This window comes from Ceratotherium simum, chromosome 14 (genome assembly GCF_057802395.1).
Source record: "Ceratotherium simum simum isolate JZ-2026a chromosome 14, ASM5780239v1, whole genome shotgun sequence".
Classification (NCBI taxonomy): Eukaryota; Metazoa; Chordata; class Mammalia; order Perissodactyla; family Rhinocerotidae; genus Ceratotherium; species Ceratotherium simum.
The window spans coordinates 56,158,366-56,180,207 of record NC_141913.1 but is presented as its reverse complement, the minus strand read 5'-3'; the positions used below and the strand labels follow the sequence as shown (position 1 = coordinate 56,180,207).

Below are 21,842 nucleotides of genomic sequence, written 5' to 3'. Positions count from 1 at the left end.
AAGGACTACATTTTTTTTTTTGTTCGTGAGGAAGATTCGCTCTGAGGTAACATCTGTTGCCAGTCTTCCTCTTTTTTTTTTTTTTCACTTGAGGAAGATTAGCCCTGAGCTAACATCTGTGCCAATCCTCCTCCATTTTGTATGTGGGTTGCCAGCACAGCATGGCCGCCAACGAGTGGTGTAGGTCCACACCCGGGATCTGAGCCAGCGAACCTGGGCTGCCAAAGTGGAGCACGCTAAACCCAACCACTACTCTAAGGGCCAGCCCCTGAAGGACTACATTAAATTATTTTAAAAAATTTTTCCTTAATGAACTTTATTTTCTGTATTCTTTTCTGGTCACTTTTACTTCTTTCAGGTTAACTTTGTTTTTGTTTTTTGAAATTTATGATAGAACAGTTGTCCAGTGGAAGGACATTTATGTGTAAATTTTATTGGCTTCTGTATGTATGGCAAGAAATACCTTAAGCATAGTTAAAAACATGATAAACTGAGAAAAATATAACAAATGAGATGCAAAGACTTAATTTCCTTAAAGTAAATTTTTTGGATCTTTTATAAGATGATTGAACTTCCCAAGTACATAGATTCATTGTTCAGTAAAGTTTGCCCTTCTGTTATTTTCTCAAGGATGATTTCAAAGTACCATATTTAGTTTGATTTTCTCATCTTTTAATTATTAAAAAATTAAAGAAGTGTTTGGAGACAGTTATTTTCTGAACATTTTTAACAAAGCAAAACAGTAAAAAGCTAACATCATTATAATTCTTTCAGCTTTTAAACATGTTTAAATATTTTAAAGATTGGATATTAAAATATTAAAAGAATCTCTATGAAGCTTTTCCTCTGAGTGAATTTTTCAATAGCTCAAATCGATTTTTGATCTATACATTTTTTATAACTTCATAATCTTTTTTACTCATTTTTGAAAAAGAATAAGCTCTAAAACAGTCTCCTTCTTAGGTTAGAGTTCTTGTGTTCTGGAGATAATGGTTGCTTTGGGTTGTGAAAATAGCAGATGTAGAGGGCTTTATTCAGTTTTAGAATCTTTTCCTGAAATCTATGCAATAATTGAACGTTTGCATATAAGACTTTTTATATAGTATATAACAATAGGAAATCACTGTGCATGTTAAAATATGTTTGTCTAAATTATGTAACTGTAACTAGATAGTTAAAATTTTACATTTAAATGATTATGAATTTTGTAGTGTGTCGTGAATGCTGACGTATATTGTATAACTTATTCATAGTTTTGAAATTAAGATGAAATTTCTACAAGATTCTAGAAGGTTGTACTGTAATTTTAATGTACTTTTAGAAAAGGATGTTTGGTATAGTTAAATTTATTTGACTTTGCATGGTATCAAGGCTGTCTTTGGAAAACTTTTACTTTATCTCCTCGTTTATTATCGTCACTAGTGTTATAAATAATAATACTTTTAAGGGTGAGCAAAGTGGACTTAAGCATCCATGAACAGGAGGGTTTCCTCTCTAAATATCATGCTACAAGGATTAAATTATTAAGTGTTATGAACTGACCAATGTTCAAAATAAAGGAAGCCTGAAAATAGAAAATCAAGTACCCTTTAAAGTTTATCATTTGAAGTGGGTAAAATAAGTGAGAAAGGATTTAAGAAGGTCAGTAAAATAGCATTTCCAAAGGAATTGTTTTGAATGTATGGATGTAACATGAAAAGACGTGTAAAAGTGATAGTGGCAGAAACAAACAAAATTAGGCAGATGTGATACCTGCTTAGGCAGAAGAACGCTAATAGGAAGTGTAAAAAAATCAGCTAACTTACTGAGGGAAGATTTAGGAACTTTCTCTTGTGAAAATTTGTCTGTGTGTTTTATCAAAACATTCATTTATTACAAACATTTTAATTCTTAGGCACTTTAGGAATTTATTATATCACCAATCTATATTTTAACGTAATGATATTTTGTTAATATCTGAAACAACCTAGAAGTGCTGAGTTTGAGTACCTTTGTTTTCAGAATGAATTTTTTGATGGAAGATCGTAAAAGTAGGGCCATCATTTTTTGGGAGGGAGAAGCTATTTAGAACTACACAACATACACTCTTCTGTTCTCCGACTTTCGCAGGCACATGTGCACTTAGAGTTCATGGAGGGCATTGTACATCCTACTGTTGTAGGTTGCTGATGGACGGAAAATTGGATATGAGTGGTAACTGTGTGCGTAAAGAAAACAAACCATCATTATAGAAATTTTGCCTTTTGAAGGTCAGCAGTGACAAAATAATGGCCCGTGGAGTTGACTTAAAATTAGGATTAAATACTAATGTCTAAAGACAAAACCTTCAGGTATGATTGAGCACTTGAGGTCAACAAGCATCAGTAGAGACATCTCTTCTGTTCTCTATTACACTTGAGGAATGGCAGTTCATCCCATCTTTTAGAACTGTTGTTGTTGAGGTTCACTGAATCTTAATGTTAACATGTAAATCTAAGATATGTTCTAAAAGGAAAAAGTCTCAGCAATTTACAAGCAGAAATGAGTTATTAACAGGATGAGATTCTTTGGAAGAATCTTAATGTTAGGTATCTACATGCTGTATCAATATATTCATATATTAATCAGTAGCTTCTACTTAATTTTTATCTGTATATCAGAATTAATAGTTCCTGATAGTAAAATTATATTTTACCAAGATGGAGTTTGCATTAAAAAAGCTTGTTCATTTTGTCAGTATTTATGGGGGTTGGAGGGAGTGGTGGGTGTAAGTCTTTGGTTACTTGGGGCTAAGAATACTATAGAATATGTATTTATTTTTATGATTTTATTAAATGTGTGTCTTGATTGTTTTATTCATGTATGAAACATAGAACCTGTAGTTATGTTTTATGTAATTTTACTTGATCCAAATGAAGCACTTCTTGTTCAAGATGAAAGGAAAAGCTGAAAAGAAATGCTGCATAGGTGTGAAACATAGTAAAGTAAACATCTCTCCCCAACACTTTCCCAAAGCTCTCAGTTATATTATTTATAAGCCTATGTACCTGACTGAAGTGTACTCCACATACCACATAGTATAAACAACTTGGAATTTTCTTCCAGTTTTTTCCATTTCTTTTCCCAAAAAAGAATGCAGTTATTTTTGAATTGAGTTCTTTAGGTGAAGAATTTCATGACGACAGTAATTACATTTTGATTTTATCTCTTTTTGTCTGTTGTAATACATGCTATTGACATGACATAATGCTGGGGATGAAATATTAACTAGCTTTGAGGTAAGACGGTTCTGAGGTTGAGTCCTTGCTCTGCTCATCCGTGTGACATTGAACACGTTACTTAACCTCTTTGTAAACCTCCATTTGCCCATCTGTAAGATATGAAAATGCAGATCTTCTAGTTTAATCAAAAAGTTAAGTGAAATCTTGTTTTCTTTCACTTTTTAATGCAGTGCCTGTGATGTTATAGATGATTAATAAATATTCCATATATCTTTAATGCTGTTGGTTAATGTAACATTTTCTGCTCTCTCAATATTATTAGAAGTAATCTTATAACATTTCTTTAGCTACAATTTTTTTAAAGTTGGAATATAGGAAAAAATTTAAATAGTACTAGTTTTATTTGTTTATCAGCTTATCAAACTGCAAAGATCACAATAATCATAATATTCAGCATTGGCTTGGATGCTGTGGCCCTTCTCAGACCCTGCTTAGTTGTATGTATTGGTACACTTTTTGCAGGGGCAATTTGGCAATAAAGTATTAAAACTATTAAATGTTTTGATTTAGTAATTTCATTGCTTAGAATTTATACATGGCATATAATCAAGTTGAGTGCATACTGCTGCAGCTCAGTGAAATTAGATATCACTGATTGATTACCCAGCAGTTGGTAAATTCCTGTGGTTAAAAAACAATCAGATATTAAGATAATGTTTTTGAAGAAATGCTGCTAATAATATTAAGAAAAAAGAATGATTATAATAGTGGATTTTTTCACTTGATCTCAGTTTTGTTAAAAATATAGAATAATAATTCTGTTTGTATTTATCCTCATACACACAAAAAGAAGAGTATGTACCCATATACTAATAGTGCCCATCTCTGGGAGGTGTGCTTATGGGTGGTTTTTGTTTTTCTCATTGTGCTTATCTCTGTTTTCCTCAGTTTTCCATAATAGATCTACATTCCTTTTGTTGAGATAACATATGAAGTACCCTTTGAGTTTAGAACATCTCTACTAATGCAGTAGAGACCCACACTGACTAGTTAGGTAGTATAACTCTTAGTTAATCCAGAGCAGATTAGCAACAATAAACCTTTATAGGAGACAGCATGTTACTCAATCAGAGAGTAAATGTGTTTTTTCCACAAATTTCATTTTTTAGAGTCCAAACCCACTATTAGACCTGCTGGTTCTGACAGAGTCACAGACACGAGAGGAAGCAGATGACATCCGGACTGCTGTTAGGCAGCAACTCCAGAAAGAACTCATTGCTCTTTTCAATACCTTGCTGCTCAGTTTCATGGCAGTTACTGACAGGTACCATTTGTATCATTGAAGGTTTGGGGACATTTATACAGAACCTAAGTTTATTCTGATTTGTGAAGAGTTTTACTTTTCACTTGTTTCAAATTAAGAGGAGGAAAGACTTCAAAAATAATCAGTTGGGTGATCTTTTTGTTTTTGTTTCAGTTGAATATTTGATACAGCCTGATTGTAATTTCACACACACACACCCAGTATTTTGTTGTTTTCTAGGCTTTACTTTTTGTTCCTCTCTTAATTCTCTACACATCTACCTGAGTACTCATTCCCAGTATGACTATTTTTACATTGATGATTTTCAAATGTATATCTGTAGTTCTGACTTTTTTTTTTAATTTTTAAAATTAGATAAAATTTACTATTTTAACCATTTAAAAGTGTACAATAGGATGGGTTTTGGTATATTCACAACGAGATGCAACTGTCACTATTTAATTCCAGGACATTTTCGTCACCCCAAAAAGAAACCCTGTATCCTTTGAACAGTCCCTTTCCATTCACCCTTTACCTAAGCCCTGGCAACCACTAATCTTTCTGTCTATGAATTTGCCTATTTTGGACATTTTATATAAATGGAATCAAACAGTGTGTGGCCTTTTGTGTCTGGCTTCTTTCATTTAACAACATGTCTTCTGAGTCCATTCATATTGTAGCACATATCAGTGCTTATTTCTTCCTATGACTGAATAATATTCTGTGTGTGGATGTACCACATTTTGTTTATGCATTGTATGGATACCTACAATCACAAATGAAGAGAATTATGAAGAAGCAGGAAAACGCCTGCCATAATTAAGGAAAAAAAGTCATTAGAAACAGATCCACAGATGTCAAATATGACAAGAAATTTAAAGCTACTATTATAAATAATATTATTTTAAGTAATAGATATAATAGATATTATATGAAAAGATGGACAAGATTAATAAAAATATGGGAAATGTCAGCAGCAAAGAAATGGAGACTGCAAACAAGAACTAAATACAAATTCTGCAGCTGAGAAATACAATTTCTAAACTAAAGAATTCATTGCATGGGCTTAAGAGCAGACTAGACACAGTAGAAGGGAGGATTGGTGAATTTAGAATACAAGTCAATAGAAATTTCACTGGAGAGGGATACCTGGGAACCTTCTGAGGTGCTGAGAATGTTTTCTATCTTGTTATGCTTGGTGGTTACATGATTATATACATATGTAAAGCATCATTTACTGTGCACTTAGATTTTTGAATTTTACTGTATGCAAATTATGCCTCAATAAAGTACTAAAGACAAGAACAAAGCAAATGCAAGGATAGTAGATTCTGCGCAGCTGGACCTGGAATGTGCATAAGAATCTCCTGAGGGGTTTGTTAAAATATTAATATCAGTAGCTCAGGAATCTGCATATTAAGTAAGCACCACAGGTGGTCCTTGAACTAGGCTTTGAGAAACAATGGTGTGCATTGTTCTTTAGGTGAGTTTTGATGTTAAGGAAAAGAGTGTGTGATACACCTTCTTTTATGTGTCAGTCAAGAACAGGTTAGGATTTTTATTTGTTTTAGGATGGAAGCTACTTATACATGCTTATAGGTTGTTGGACATGTGCCTATCATAAGGGAAAATTAGAGTGAGAAGAAGAAAAAGAGATGGAGGGCAGAAGAGAAGAGAGGTAGTTAAGGAGAGAAAGAAATAAGAAGAGAGAAAATGAGGGCAGGGGAAGAGATGTATGTTGAGGAGAGAGATGAATGAGCAGTGCATTAGAAAAGAGTGTGGGATAAAGAGATAAAGTGGGATTAAATAGATAAGGGTGTAGGTGTGGGGAGAAGGACATGGAGGGAATTAACTTCTGATAATTTCATTTTTCGCTATGAAATGAGAGGCAAGACCGTTTGCCAAGAGGGGAACTTGTGTGGGGGTGAGGCAGCTGGCTGTGGAGCTTGGGGAAAGTTTGCAGGGACCAGGAGAGGGAACTGGGTGCAGATATGCCAGGGTTTAACTGAGGTTGGAGGTTGGATGTTTGCAGTGGCTCCAATCCCTTTGGTTGTATAGTTTTTCTTAAATGATTAAGATAAGAGGAGCAGAAAATGAGAATGACTTGCATGTTAGATTAAAAAACAGAACAATTTTAATGATATTAGTTAGATTACCTTGTTGTTGATCTGTGAGAAATATGAATTTATATAAATAACTTTTAGGCTTTGTTTAAGTTTTGTGTCTTTCTAAAACTTTAAAAGCAGCTGGATGACAGGTGTATAAAAATTATGATCTTTAAAAATCATGCACCTGTACACCTGTAATACTGTGATGGAATGGGTAGTAATATAGTCAGTTGTCAGTTTTGGATTCTAAAGATCTGTAAAACTGAAGAAATTTCAGATTTTATTCAATGTTTTGTTACACAATGATATTATTTCTTGCAGGAATTATATCTTTGGATCCATGCCTAGCTGCTTAATTTAAGGGATTTTGTTTTCTGGTAGAAAATGTTCTCTTGATCTGTTTCTGACAGTTTTGTTTAAATTATGTGTCAAACTTATTAAAACCTTTCTTTTCCTTTTATTTTAGCTTTCTGGGGAAAAAACAATACATCTTATCCAATTAAAAATTTAATATTTTACTGATACTGAATGATTAAATGTAAGGGTTTAATATATGCTAGTTAAACTCATTGAAACTGCATTTAATTTTTCATTCCAACTTTTAATTTCAGTATTGGGTAGTGGTACCAATATCTATTTATGTATTTTTTAATGTAATTGCTACTTGTATTTTGCATCATATACCCTAGATGGTATTTTAACTATGTTTTTCTTGAAAAGGCTTATTTTGAGAGGGAATATTTTCTGCCTTTCCCCTGGTTCACACTTTTCTGATACAGTAAGTTGTTGATAACCCTATACTACAGTAAGAAAGCCTAGTAAGCCTGTCACATTTGTTCTCTGGTTGATTTTTTTCCTCCTTTACATACACAGGAAGTGCTTGGAACTTTTTTATGTTTTCCAAACACAGCTGGCTCTGAAACTGCTCCAGTGTCTGAGAGTCACGGATGCTCCTCATTTCTATGGCCTGCCTTCCCTCGAGAGGACCTTACGAGGGATGGCTCACCTCACGGCGTTTCCGGGATGGAGCTCACATTCTCCTCTCACAAAGCCGCTCGAAATTTGTATGAAGTACTTGTCAGGTCTCCTTGAAGTAAGTAAAAATATCCAATGACTATAACAACAATAGTAACAACCCTCCCAAAAGATAGCTCCTGATCACTTACTGTATGCTAGGCACTATGTTAAGTGTATTGTGTATATTACTATGTTTAATGTAGATTATTATTCAGTATTTATGTGACTCATGATGGTTAAATGTTTTAATGATTTTTATTAACAAATATGTATGTAAGATCACTTTTATGAATGTATTCCTTTTCAAGAAAAATAAACTAAGGTATACATTTAAGTCCACTCATTAGGGTAATTTGTTTACTCACTTATGTTTTTTAATGCTTTTATTTGTGAAATACAACATATATGCAGAAAATACACGGAACTTAAATACATAACTGAATCATCACATAGCAAACACCCGTGTAACCACCTCCAATCTAAAAATAGACCATAGCTAGCACTCTGGAAACATTCATCATACCCTGCCCGCCCCCGCAATCTCTACTCCTCTCCCGAAGGGCAGTTGTTATTTTGAGTTTTATGGTAATCACATCTTTGCATTTCTTGTTAGTTTTACCACTTAATTATGTGTTATTATATACAGTAATTTCTGATTTTTTTTTTTTGATTTTATAAAATGGAATCCTATGTCTGGAACTTTCTTTCGTCAGTATGCTTATGAGAGTTATTCATTTTGCCGCCTGTAGGAGGAGTTAGTTTAATTTCATTTTTTTATAGTATTCTCTATGCTACAATGTTGAAGGACATTTGGTTTTTCTTTTTCTATTAGTTCAGAGCAATTTTGGAATCTGCTCTATGAAATTATTGTCTCTCAGTGAAAATGAATTTTTAAAATTTTATTTTCTAACGTTATCTATGGAAATGTACTCCATTTTTATATATTAACCATATACCCACAATCCTTGTTTTCAAACTGAAGGGGAAGGCCTTTAATTTTTCACCTTTCAGTGTGCTGTTTGTGGTAGTTTTTTTTTTATTAATTAAAGAAAAATAAGGAAGTTTTCTTCTAGTCCTACTTTGCTAAGGGTTTTTTTTTAAATCATAAATGTGTATTGCTTTTTCTATATCTTATAAGATAATTACATGATTTTTCTCCTATATTTCATTAAGGTGATGAATTATATGGATTGATTTTAAAATGTTAGACAACCTTGTATTTCTGGAAGAATTTCAAGTAGGTTGTGATGTATTATTCCTTTTAGGTATTAACAGATGTAGTTTGTTTATGTTTTTAGGATTATTGTATGAATTTGCTTATGCAAAAAAATGTTTTTAGAATTATTGGCATTTGTCTTTTTTCTCATAAAACTTTTGTCAAGTTTTAATATCAAATTTAGTCCACCCTTATATGTATATAATTTTCTTTTTCTTTATATAACTTTTTTCCTTCTTTGGAATAGTTGATTTGAATTGGTGTTATTTCTTCCTTAAATGTTTAGTAGAATTTGATGATGAGGAAATCTGGCAATTTTGGGGAAGACTGTAAATGAATTGAATTTTTAAAATCTAGAATTATCTTCTTCAATTTTTTGGAATAATTTAAGAAGGATAGGTATTAAATCTTCTTTGAATGTTTGGTAAAATTCTCCAGAGAAGCCATCTGGTCCTAGACTTTTGTTTTTTGGGAGATTTTTGATTACTCTTTCAATCTCTTTACTTGATTGGTCTATTCAGATTCTCTATTTCTTCTTGATTGAGTTTTCAGAGGTTGTATGAGTCTAAGAATTTATCCATTTCTTCTAGGTTATCCAATTTGTTGACATATAGTTTTTCATAGTATTCTCCTATAATGCTTTGTATTTCTGCAGTATCTGTTGTAATTTCTCCTCTTTCATTTCTAAATTTATTTTTTTTTTTATTTAGCCCCAGTACACAGTTGTCTGTCATAGCTGCACATCCTTCTAGTTGCTGTATGTGGGACGCGGCCTCAGCATGGCTGGAGGAGTGGTGCCTCGGTGCGCACCCGGGATCCGAACCCGGGCCGCCGGCAGCGGAGCGCACGCACTTAACCGCTAAGCCACGGGGCCGGCCCTCCTCTTTCATTTCTAATTTTATTTATTTGAGCCTTCTCTCTCTTTTTATTGGTGAGTCTGGCTAAGGGTTTGTCAATTTTGTTTATCTTCTCAAAGAGCCAGCTCTTAGTTTCATTAATCCTTTCTACTGTTTTTTTAGTCTCTATCTCATTCGTTTCTGCTCTTATTTTTATTATTTCCCTCTTTCTGCTGACTTTGGGTTTTGTTTGTTCTTCTTTTTCTAGTTCTGTTAGGTGCAGTTTAAATTACTTATTTGAGATTTTTCTTGTTTGTTGAGGTGAGCCTGTATTGCTATGAATTTTCCTTTTATGACCGCTTTTGCTGTATCCCATATGAGTTGGTATGGTGTATTTTCATTTTTGTTTGTCTCCAGGTAATTTTTAATTTCTCCTTTGATTTCTTCGTTGATCCAATAGTTGTTCAGTAGCATGTTGTTTAGTCTCCACATATTTCTGACTTTCCCAGTTTTGTTCTTGTAATTGATTTCTAGTTTCATGGCACTGTGGTCAGAAAAGATGCTTGAGGTGATTTCATTCTTCTTAAATTTATTGAGGCTTGCCTTCTCTCCCAACATATGGTCTATTTTTGAGAATGATCCATGTGCACTTGAGAAGAATGTGTATTCTGGTGTTTTTGGATAGAATGCTCTGTACATATCTATTAAGTCTATCTGACCAAGTGTTTCATTTAAATATACTATTTCCCTGTTGACTTTTTGTCTGGATGATCTATCCATTGATGTAAGTGGGGTGTTGACGTCCCCTGCTATTATTGTGTTGCTGTTAATTTCTCCCTTTAGGTCTGTTAATAGTTGCCTTATGTACTTTGGTGCCCCTGTGTTAGGTGCATATATATTAACAAGTGTTATGTCCTCTTTGTGGAATGTCTGTTTTATCATTATATACTGCCTCTCTTTGTCTTACATTGTCTTTTTTTTTTTTTGTGAGGAGGATTAGCCCTGGGCTAACATCCGATGCCAATCCTCTTTTTGCTGAGGAAGATTGGCCCTGGGCTAGCATCTGTGCCCATCTTCCTCTACTTTATATGGGATGCTGCCACAGCATGGCTTAACAAGCAGTGCATTGGTCTGCACCTGGGATCTGAACCTGCGAACCCTGGGCCACTGAACCGGAGCACGCGAACTTAACTGCTACGCCACTAGGCCGGCCCCTCTCATTGTCTTTTTTAACTTGAAGTATGCTTTGTCTGATATAAGTATGGCAACACCTGCTTTCTTTTGTTTGCTGTTAGCTTGGAGCATCATCTTCTATCTCTTCACTCTGAGCCTGTGTTTGTCTTTAGAGCTGAGGTGTGTTTCCTGGAGGCAGCATATTGTTGGATCTTGTTTTTTAATCCATTCAGCTATTCTGTGTCTTTTGATTGGAGAGTTCAGTTCATTTACATTTAGAGTGATTATTGATATATGAGGGCTTAAGACTGCCATTTTATCACTTGAATCCATCAGAAAACTATTAGAAATAATCAGCAACTATAGCACATTTGCAGGGTACAAGATCAACTGACAAAAAAACAGTTGCATTTCTATACACTAACAATGAAGTAACCGAAAGAGAAATCAAGAATACAATTCCATTTACAATTGCAACAAAAAGAATAAAGTGTCTAGAAATAAACTTAACCAAAGAGGTGAAATACCTATACACTGAAAACTATAAGATATTATTGAAATAAATTAAAGAAGACATAAAAAAATGGAAAGATAGTCCATGCTCATGGGTTGGAAGAATCAACATAGTTAAAATGTCCATACTACCTAAAGCAGTCTACAGATTCAGTGCAATCCCAGTCAGAATCCCAATGACATTCTTCATGGAAATAGAACAAAGAATTCTAAAATTTATGTGAAACAACATAGGACCCCGAATAGCCAAAGCAGTCCTGAGAAAAAAGAACAAAGTTGGAGGCATTACAATCCCTGACTTCAAAATATACTACAAAGCTATAGGAATCAAAACAGCATGGCACTGGCACAAAAACAGACACACAGATCAATGGAACAGAATTGAAAGCCCAGAAATAAAACCACATGTCTATGGACAATTAATCTTTGACAAAGGAGCCAAGAACATACAATGGAGAAAGGAAAGTCTCTTCAACAAATGGTGTTGGGAAAACTGGACAGCCACATGCAAAAGAATGAAAGTAGACCATTATCATACACCATACACAAAAATTAACTCCAAATGGCTTAAAGACTTGAATGTAAGCCCTGAAACCATAAAACTCCTAGAAGAAAATATAGGCAGTACACTATATGACATTGGTCTTAGCAGCATCTTTTCAAATACCATGTCTACTTGGGCAAGGGAAACAAAATAAAAAGTTAACAAATGTAACTACATCAGACTAAAAAGCTTCTGCAAAGCAAAGGAAACCATCAACAAAACGAAAAGACAACCCACCAACTTGGAGAAAATATTTGCAAATCATTTTTCCAACAAGAGGTTGATCTCTAAAATATATAAAGAACTCATTCAACTCAACAACAAAAAAACAAACAACCCAATCAAAAAATGGGCAGAGGATATAAACAGACATTTTTCCAAGGAAGATATACAGATGGCCAACAGGCACATGAAAAGATGTTCAACATCACTAATCATCCGGGAAACGCAAATCAAAACTACAATGAGGTATCACCTTACACCAGTCAGAATGACTATAATTACCGAGACAAAAAACAACAAATGTTGGAGAGGATGTGGAGAAAGGGGAACACTCATGCACTGCTGGTGAGAATGCAAACTGGTACAGCCACTATGGAAAACAGTATGGAGATTTATCAAAAAAATAAAAATAGAAATACCATACGACCCAGCTATCCCACTACTGGATATGTAGCCAAAGAACTTAAAATCAATGATCCAAAGAGATTTATGCACCGCTATGTTCATTGCAGGATTATTCACAATAGCCAAGAAGTGGAAGCAACCCAAGTCCCCTTCTACGGATGAATGGATAAAGAAGAGGTGGTATATATATATATATACAATGGAATACTACTCAGCAGTAAAAAAAGACAAAATCGTCCCATTTGCAACAACATGGATGGACCTTGACGGTATGATGCTAAGCGAAATATGCGAGAGAAAGACAAATACTGCACGATTTCTCTCATATGTAGAAGATAACAAATACATGGGTAAAGAGAACAGATTAGTGGTTACCAGGGGAAGGGGCTTGGAGGGTGGGTGAAAGGGGTGAAGGGGCACATATGTACAGTGATGGACAATAATTAGCCTGCTGGGGGTGAGCACGAGGAAGTCTATCCAGAAACTCATAAACAATAATGTACACCCGAAATTATACAATGTTGTAAACCATTATGATCTTGATAGAATTACTGGGGGAAAAAATCTAGAATTACTCAGATTTTCTATTTTTTTGTGTCAGTCTTAGTAAGTTTTTCTAGAATTTTATCTAAATTTTTGAATTCACTGCCCTAAAATTATTCATCAAATCATCTCCTTTTTTAAAATATCTGTCAGATGTGTAGTGAGGTCCCATTTCATTGCAGACACTAATTACTCCTTCCCTCCAGTTTTCTTGATTGGTCTTACTCATGGTTTGTGTGCTTTATGAGTCTTTTCAGAGAATGAACCATTGGCTTTGTTGATCCCCTCTTTAATGCTTTTCCCCTATTTTATTAATTTCTGCTTATACTTATTTCCATCTCCTTTTGGTTTAATTTATGACTCTTTTTCTAATATTTTAAGGCAGAGCCTTCATTGATTTTTTTTTTTTAGCTTTTCTCAAATAGACATTTTTAGCTCTAATTACCTTCTAAGCATGCCTTTCACTTTATTCCACACATTCTGATGTGCCACGTTTTCATCATCATTTAGTTCAACACATTATCAGAATGTTGTAATAACTAGAACAACGATGTGGTTGTATGTGGTTCCGTAAGAGAACAGCTTCACCATGGTGCCCTGGCAACCTTGCATGTATGCACGTAGGCCACGGAGGCAAGGCTTAATCACGGCTGATCTAGTCTTGCAGAACTTCCTGTGATCCTTCTGGAACATGACAACATGAGAGGCTTGTGAGGAACTGCTACAAGGCCATTGCTCATTCACTTCGATCTGTTAGGAAGTCTGTCACAGCCTGTTTCTTATCCCCTCCTGGGTTCTGATGCCTGGGCTTTCTGTGTTGCTCCCCTTGGGGTACAGCTGCAGGCTATAAATGGCTTAGTGCAGAATGGCGTGAGCTCCTCAGCAAGAGTGCCCTACCATCTGCATGGCTATCATCTGCCCCTTTGTTTCAGTGTTACCCTGCATAAGGGACATTGGGAGCTGGCACCTTTGGCAACTCTTGCTTTTGCTGTTTATGTAAGTAATTAACTGTCTGAATCTAAAAACGGCTCATTCTTTCCTTACTGACCAAATCTGTCGGCATTGCTTGCCTTGAAAGGTTCAGTGATAGCCAGAGGTTCAATGATATAGTCAGAGGTTGGGGTCGTTAACTGTATTAGGACTTCAGGAAAGGCGCTTGGAGGAGGCAGTGTAGAGATGGATTTTGAAAGATTACTAAAGTGATCAGTAGTGATGGGCATTCTAGACATGGAATGTTTTGAGCAAATTGTATCCATAACTTCCTATTCCTTTTCATGCTGCACATTCCTTCTTGCCATCAAACAGTCTCTATCTGCCATCAGATTATCCTTGAAAAATCGGAAACCTTTCAGTCCAAACCTCCTTTTTCAAGTGCATAAGGCTCTTTATAATCTTGCATTTTGAGTCTTATCTCCACTTAAATTTTTCCCTACATCTCTTGAAGTTTCTGTTGTATATGGATATTCTCATTAAATAAAAAAGCTTATTTAAAAAGTCTAGCTAAAGGAATCCTAAGAAAAAAGAACAAAGCTGGAGGTATCACACTCCCTGATTTCAAAATATACTACAAAGCTGTAGTAACCAAAACAGCATGGTACTGGCACAAAAACAGACACACAGATCAATGGAATAGAATCGAAAGCCCAGAAATAAACCCACACATCTATGGACAGCTAATCTTTGACAAAGGAGCCAAGCACATACAATGGGGAAAAGAAAGTCTCTTCAACAAATGGTGTTGGGAAAACTGGATAGCCATATGCAAAAAAATGAAAGTAGACCCTTACCTTACACCATATACAAAAATTAACTCCAAATGGATTAAAGACTTGAATGTAAGACCTGAAACTGTGAAACTTCTAGAAGAAAACATAGGCAGTACGCTCTTCGACATCAGTCTTAGCAACATCTTCTCAAACACCACGTCTGACCGGGCAAGAGAAACAATAGAAAAAATAAACAAATAGGACTACATCAAACTAAAAAGCTTCTGCACAGCAAAGGAAACCATCAACAAAACGAAAAGACAACCTAACAATTGGGAGAAGATATTTGCAAACCATACTTCTGATAAGGGCTTAATCTCCAAAATATATAAAGAACTCATGCATCTTACCAACAAAAAAACTACCAACCCAATTAAAAAATGGGCAAAAGACCTGAACAGACATTTCTCCAAAGAAGATATACAGATGGCCAACAGACACATGAAAAGATGTTCAAAATCATTAACTATCAGGGAAATGCAAATCAAAACTACAATGAGATATCACCTGACTCCCGTCAGAATGGCTATAATTAACAAGACAGGAAACAACAAGTGTTGGAGAGGATGTGGAGAGAAGGGAACTCTCATACACTGCTGGTGGGAGTGCAAACTGGTGCAGCCACTATGGAAAACAGTATGGAGATTCCTCAAAAAATCAAGGATAGAACTACCATATGATCCAGCCATCCCACTGCTGGGTATTTACCCAAAGAACTTGAAAACACCAATTTGTAAAGGTACATGCACCCATGTGTTCATTGCAGCGTTATTCACAATAGCCAAGACTTGGAAGCAACCTAAGTGCCCATCAAGGGACGAATGGATAAAGAAGCTGTGGTATATGTACACAATGGAATACTACTCAGCCATAAGAAATGATGAAATCCAGCCATTTGTGACATCATGGATGGACATTGAGGGTATAATGCAAAGTGAAATAAGTCAGAGGGAGAAGGTCAAATACCGTATGATTTCCTTCATTAAGTAGTAGATAATAACAACAATAAACAAACACATAGGGACAAAGATTGGATTGGTGGTTACCAGAGGGGAAGGGAGGAGGGAGGAGGGTGAAAGGGATAATTTGGTACATGTGTGTGGTGATGGGTTGTAATTAGTATTTGGGTAAAAAAAAAAAAAAAAAAAATCTATTTCCTTTGTATAGTTTCTTCTTTTTTTTGGTGGCAGTCTCTACACAAAATTTACAATCTCACTTCTTCATTTACCTTCCTTGAGTAAGCATTTTTTTATTCTTCTGGACATGATGCTCAGTAAGTATTATTTGACTAACTGGTCTCTTCTGTAAGTTATGTACCGTACTGCAGTAGTTTGTATATGCCACTATTATGGTGCTTAATACGTTGTGTTTTTGTTTTCGTTTATGAGTTGATCTGTTAGACTGTGAGCTTGTGAGAGTCATCTTTGGACCATTTCTACTTCCCAGAGCTCCCGATTAGCCTAGCCCAGTGATTTATACATAGTGGATGGATAGTGGATAATTTAATTTATATGTGTCTTACATATGATTTTTAAATTAGAATACAGTTTGAATAACATTGGAAATGTGACAAATGAATGTAAATGATGTGTGTTTAATTTTTCTGTTGTCATTATTAAATCATGCTTTAGGTGATATTGGTATATTCAACTAGAGATCATGCTTCACATGATGTTATCTAGAATTTTTTCCCAAAAGTAATCTTGTTTTTTAAAAAGATTTCAAAATCCTAAATACTCTTACCTGTACTATAAAATTTAGAGTTTTAGTGTAGCAAGTTTAATAAAATAGTTTTTTCCCTTGAGTATTTATAAATTTTAAAAAAGGGTAAACTCCCAGTATATTAATTAATTATCCCATGCTTCAAGGTGTCCATGATCAGAAATGTATGAATTTTTAGAACAGATATATTAGCTAAAGACTTAGCATAATGTTTTATTAAAAATCAGCTCCTTTAATGCGTTTAAAATGTAGTTTAATCTACAAATGCCTAATTTATAGCATTATTTGTAATGTGACATAAATACTTCATTTATAAACCTCTTGGAACATATCTCCTCTATACAGTGATTTATATGTGTTTCGAGTCAGGAATATCTGAGCATCTGCTACAGCAGTAATTGAAGAAGTTAAATGTTAGGTTGTTTACATGTAGAAACTATCAAAAGTCCTTTTGTTTTTAAAATTGTGTAAGAGGAGAGACTTATACCTGTGTTTCAAATACCAGAAATTAACATGAGCTTTCTATGGTATTGGAGAACAAAAGGGCTTAGTTCTAGGTAAGAAGTTGAGGCAAAAAGGCAATAACGTCATTCTGAGTTCAGTTGTCTTTAAGGTAATAAAAATCAGCACAGTTTATTAGCTAAGAAATAGATAAAAAGTAAAGTCCCTGTGTTATAATATCCCACAGTTGTGAAAAACCTGATTAACAAATCTTTTTTTTTTTTTTTTTTTTTGTGAGGAGGATCAGCCCTGAGCTAACATCCATGCCAATCCTCCTCTTTTATTGCTGAGGAAGACTGGCCCTGAGCTAACATCCGTGCCCATCTTCCTCCACTTTATGTGGGACACCGCCACAACATGGCCTGACGAGCAGTGGTCGGTGCGCACCCGGGCCGCCAGCAGCGGAGGGCGCACACTTAACAGCTACGCCACGGGGCCGGCCCCTGATTAACAAATCTTGATTTGGTATAAACAGAGGAGTACATTTCTGCTTCATACAACGTCTTCGGAAGAAAATGTTTATGTCTTTACATTAAATGACTGGCAGATAATACGAAGAGATCTGTCACTTTTGTTAGAAATTGTAGCAGAGTCCCATTTAATCTTACTTGGGACCTTCTGCTTATTTAGCTAAACAGCTTTCTTTATTTTACTGCTGACTAAATTTACCTTTTAAAGAAGAAAGTAAAGCTTATGTGAATGAACATCAGAACAAAGTCATTGTCCGAGTGATTTGCTTCATAGTTTCTTATTAATTAAAGCTGATTCCTTTTTGGAAAGGAGCCATATTTCTAACATCAGATATTTTGTTTCTGCGTGGTGAACTGTGAATGTGAGTATTTGCTTTCTCTGGTTGAGAAATGAGACTTTAAAACTGAGCATGATTCATTATGATAGGTGAATAAACTATGATAATTAAATTCTTAAGACCAGATATATGAAGTATAATTCCAGGAATCTGACAAAAAGGTCAAGTTGAAAGGAGATAATTACAAAGCTCTTGGTTTGTCGCTCATAAGCTTGAGATAAAACCATTACACAGATGTTAGATATAGTTATCTCCAGTGATGACTTACAGGAAGATAATAAGGGCTTAATCATTCAGGTATCTTATTGCTCAGATAGTCCCTTAGAGTTTTAAACTTTTAATTATGAAAAATTTCAAACATACACATGTAGAAGGAATAGAAGAACAGAGCCCATGTAGTGATCAGTCATAGTAGTTAACCCCTGGCCAATCTTCATTCATTTTTCAGACATAATATAAAATTATTTGGTTTATGAAAATTCTAATTTAGGTCAAAGCCCCCACATTACCTATGAGTAAATTGCCTATATTAAATAAGCTGTGATTTATGATTTATGCTTTTTTTTAAATCTGCATTGCTGCATGAGTTGAAAAAAATCCAAACTAAAAAGTAGACTTTATTATAAGACAAAATGGCTTACATTAAAGGATTCTGTGATGAATAAAAGCATTCAGTGTCCTTGGGTGGATGAATTGAAATACTTTCTTTTGTATTAGTCAGATAAAGAGTAGTTTTGATTGTTTTGACTCACAACAAATTTTTCCTTCGTAGTTTATTGGTACCTAAATATAGTTAGCAGTCTTTTTTATTAAAATTTTGTGAATTATAAGTGGTTTTTTGTCACTTTGAATATTTTTTTATTTAAAAGTTGAAAGCTATGAAGGCTCTTGTTATTCAGTCAGTGAACAAATATTTATTAAACCCCTGAGTGATTTATGTAGAAATGTTCCAAAAGAGTTTGCCACATATTTTATAGGATTTTCTAAATCAGATGGAAGGACTTTTCCTCAAAGTACTGTTGCCCAACTCCGCATGTCCATTCTGATTCAGCTTCTAAGTTAGAGGCATAGCCCTTCAGATAAAAAACTTTTCTTTGGTTGTTACTGATGGAAAGCTGTCAAATCCCTCAGATACATGGGAGAGAAAAAGTTGAGAGCCAAGGATTTAAATTATAAACATGTACTTAAATATGGAATAGAAATCTCAGATGCTCAGCAGTGGAAAAAAATGTCCACTTACATTTAAACCATAATTTTAGAAAATCTAGCCTAACCCTGGTAGTCAATAATAGTTTTATACAGCTAGCAATTTCTTTGTATTTTTGTTTTTTCTGAGGAAGATTGGCTCTGAGCTAACATTTGTGCCCGTCCTCCTCCATTTTGTATATGGGACATACCCGCAGCATGGCTTGAGGAGTGGTGTATTGGTCTGTGCCCAGGATCCGAGGCTGCAAACCCCAGGCTGCTGAAGTGGGGCATGCGAACTTTACCACTATGCTGCCAGGCTGGCCCGGCAATTTCTAAGTATACTTTTCAACATGATATTTATAAACTCTTTTACCTAAAGGATACTATAACATTTGAAGAATGTTATGAGCATATTCTAAATCACAAAAATCTCCTAGGAGGGTAGTATACATCCTTTGTACAAGTTCCAAAGGGAAAAATTTTAAACTAAGAATATTTGTTTTAGTTGTGGTAAAATATACATAACATAAAATTTATCATCTTAACTGTTTTTAGATGTATAAACTGAGAATATTATATATACTTTATGTGGTTAGAATTCAATTCAGATAAGTCAGTAGAAAGTTATATATTTATACTCAAGAGTAAAGCCACCACAAAATAGTTTACATTTGTTTTTCAGGTCATTACTTCCTTTTATGTGGAGCGTGGAGGAAATGCTATGTCCTTCATGGGAAAAGGCGTCACAAAGAGCACAGTTCTTTGCTTGCTGCACTTGTCTCATGAGATGATGGCCCAGGCCCAGAGCTCGGTGAGAGTGTTGAAAGCTGCCTGTCTCCTGAACACTTGCTAGAAAAGGAATGTGCTGTGTCTAATGCATTTCAAACCTGTAAATTTGCTATATGAAAATGTCTCTTCTGACTTTTCTTCCTAGGAGACAAAAATGATTTTTGACTAAGATGTTTCTTAGAAGTTGTGTGTTACACAGATCTAAATTTTATTTGAAACTTCTTTTGATTGAAATATGCATTGTGGAATACGTTTTGTATAAATCATGGGGAGAATAGCTGTTCTGAAGAAAAATTATTAACCCCCTTTTTTTTTGGTGAGAAGGATTGGCTCTGAGCTAACATCTGTTGCCAATCTTTCTCTTTTTGCTTGAGGAAGATTATCACTGAGCTAACATCTGTGCCAGTCTTCCTCTGTTTTGTATGTAGGACGCTGCCACAGCACGGCTAGGTCTGCCTTTGGGATCTGAACCTGCGAACCTTGGGCTGCCAAAGCAGAGCATGCAAACTTAACTGCTACACCACTGGGCTGGCCCCTATTTTTAACTTTTTAAGGAGAAGCTGAGATTTTTGTTTGCCTTGTTTTGGCTAAATAATAAATTAAAACCAAGTCTTAAGTAAATTTTTTGTTTTGATCTTTTAAAATTCTGAGTTATTTAAAACTCCCTCTGTTTTGTTCTTAGAAACTTACCTAGTGTGTTTGTGTCTCCCTTCTCTCATGCTAGGAGTGGATGCCACTCTGGTTCTTGCCTCTGGGCAGTCACAGTGAAGAACACCCTCCTCCTCAGCAAGGATTGGCTTGGTTGATTCCGTTATGGGTTGATCGAGACCCAGAGGTCAGCGCAAAGGAAAATCAAGTCCATTATGTGTAGATTAAAAAACACATGAAACAAAACATATATACATACTCATATTTTCCAAAATGGGGTTATTTTAGTGACTATACTTTAAGTTTTATTTACCCCATCTTAGTCAGCTTGGGCTGCCATAACAAAATACCATAAACTGGATAACTTGAACAACAGAAATTTATTTTTTCACAGTTCTGGAGGCTGGAGATAAGGTATCAGTATGTTTGGGTTCTGATGAGAACTCTCTTTCTGGCTTTCAGACCACTGCCTTCTCACTGTGTTCTCATGTGCTCTTTGTCTTCTCATAATGCCACCAATCCTGTGGAATTAGGACCCCACCCTATCACCTCATTTAACCTTAACTACCTCTTAAAAGCCCTGTCCTCAAATACAGTCACATTGGGGGTTAGAACTTCCACATAGGAATGTTGAGGGGGCAGAATTCAGTTCGTAGCACCCCATCTTCAGTCAGACTCATTAGAGTACAGATTAAAAATAGAAAAAAGAAAGAAAGGATTATGGAATCTATCACTTTAGAAAGAACTGTGAAAAATTATTGAAGAAGCCCAGCCATTTTCAAACAGTGTAGAAGGATAGCTGCTGAGTGAGATTTGGGTGTCATTTAGTAGCATAGTACTTGTTACAGTGCAAAGTTTTATATTATTAATGAATTTTCCAGTTTTAGCCATTTGTCCACTAATTTCTTTTTTTTTAAATCACTTTACTGAGATATGATTGACATACAAAAAGCTGTACATATTTAATGTGTGCAGCTTCATGAGTTTGAAGATAAGTATACACCTGTGAAACCATCACCACAATCAATGCCATCAATGTGTAATTCACCTCCAAAAGCTTCCTCCTGCCTTCTTCTTTACTATTAAATTTTTTATTTGTTTGTCTGATTGTTTATTTATTTACTTTTGTGATTAGAGCACAACATAAGATTTACCTTCTTAGCAAATTTTTAAGTATATAATATGGTACCGTTAACTGTAGGCACTGCCCACTAATTTCAAGCAAGAAATGATTACATCCTCTTATAGTAAAAACCTTGATTTGTAGAAATGCTGTTTGATCTGAACTTAGAGGTTACATTCTTTAGACACATCGAACTTGGACTTGTTGCTTGACTATG

General features: G+C 34.9%; 1 protein-coding gene across 3 annotated transcripts in view; it reads left to right on the top strand.

Annotated features, from left to right (window-relative positions):
- RTTN (rotatin) overlaps positions 1-21,842 on the top strand; it is a 160,209-nt gene that overhangs the window by 62,445 nt on the left and 75,922 nt on the right. For all 3 annotated transcript variants that reach the window (XM_087439327.1, XM_087439328.1, XM_087439329.1), the window contains exons 27-30: positions 4,370-4,524; positions 7,485-7,704; positions 19,748-19,876; positions 20,579-20,689. In XM_087439327.1, coding sequence (XP_087295453.1) covers positions 4,370-4,524; positions 7,485-7,704; positions 19,748-19,876; positions 20,579-20,689 — 615 coding nt within the window. The remainder of the gene's footprint in view (positions 1-4,369; positions 4,525-7,484; positions 7,705-19,747; positions 19,877-20,578; positions 20,690-21,842) is intronic.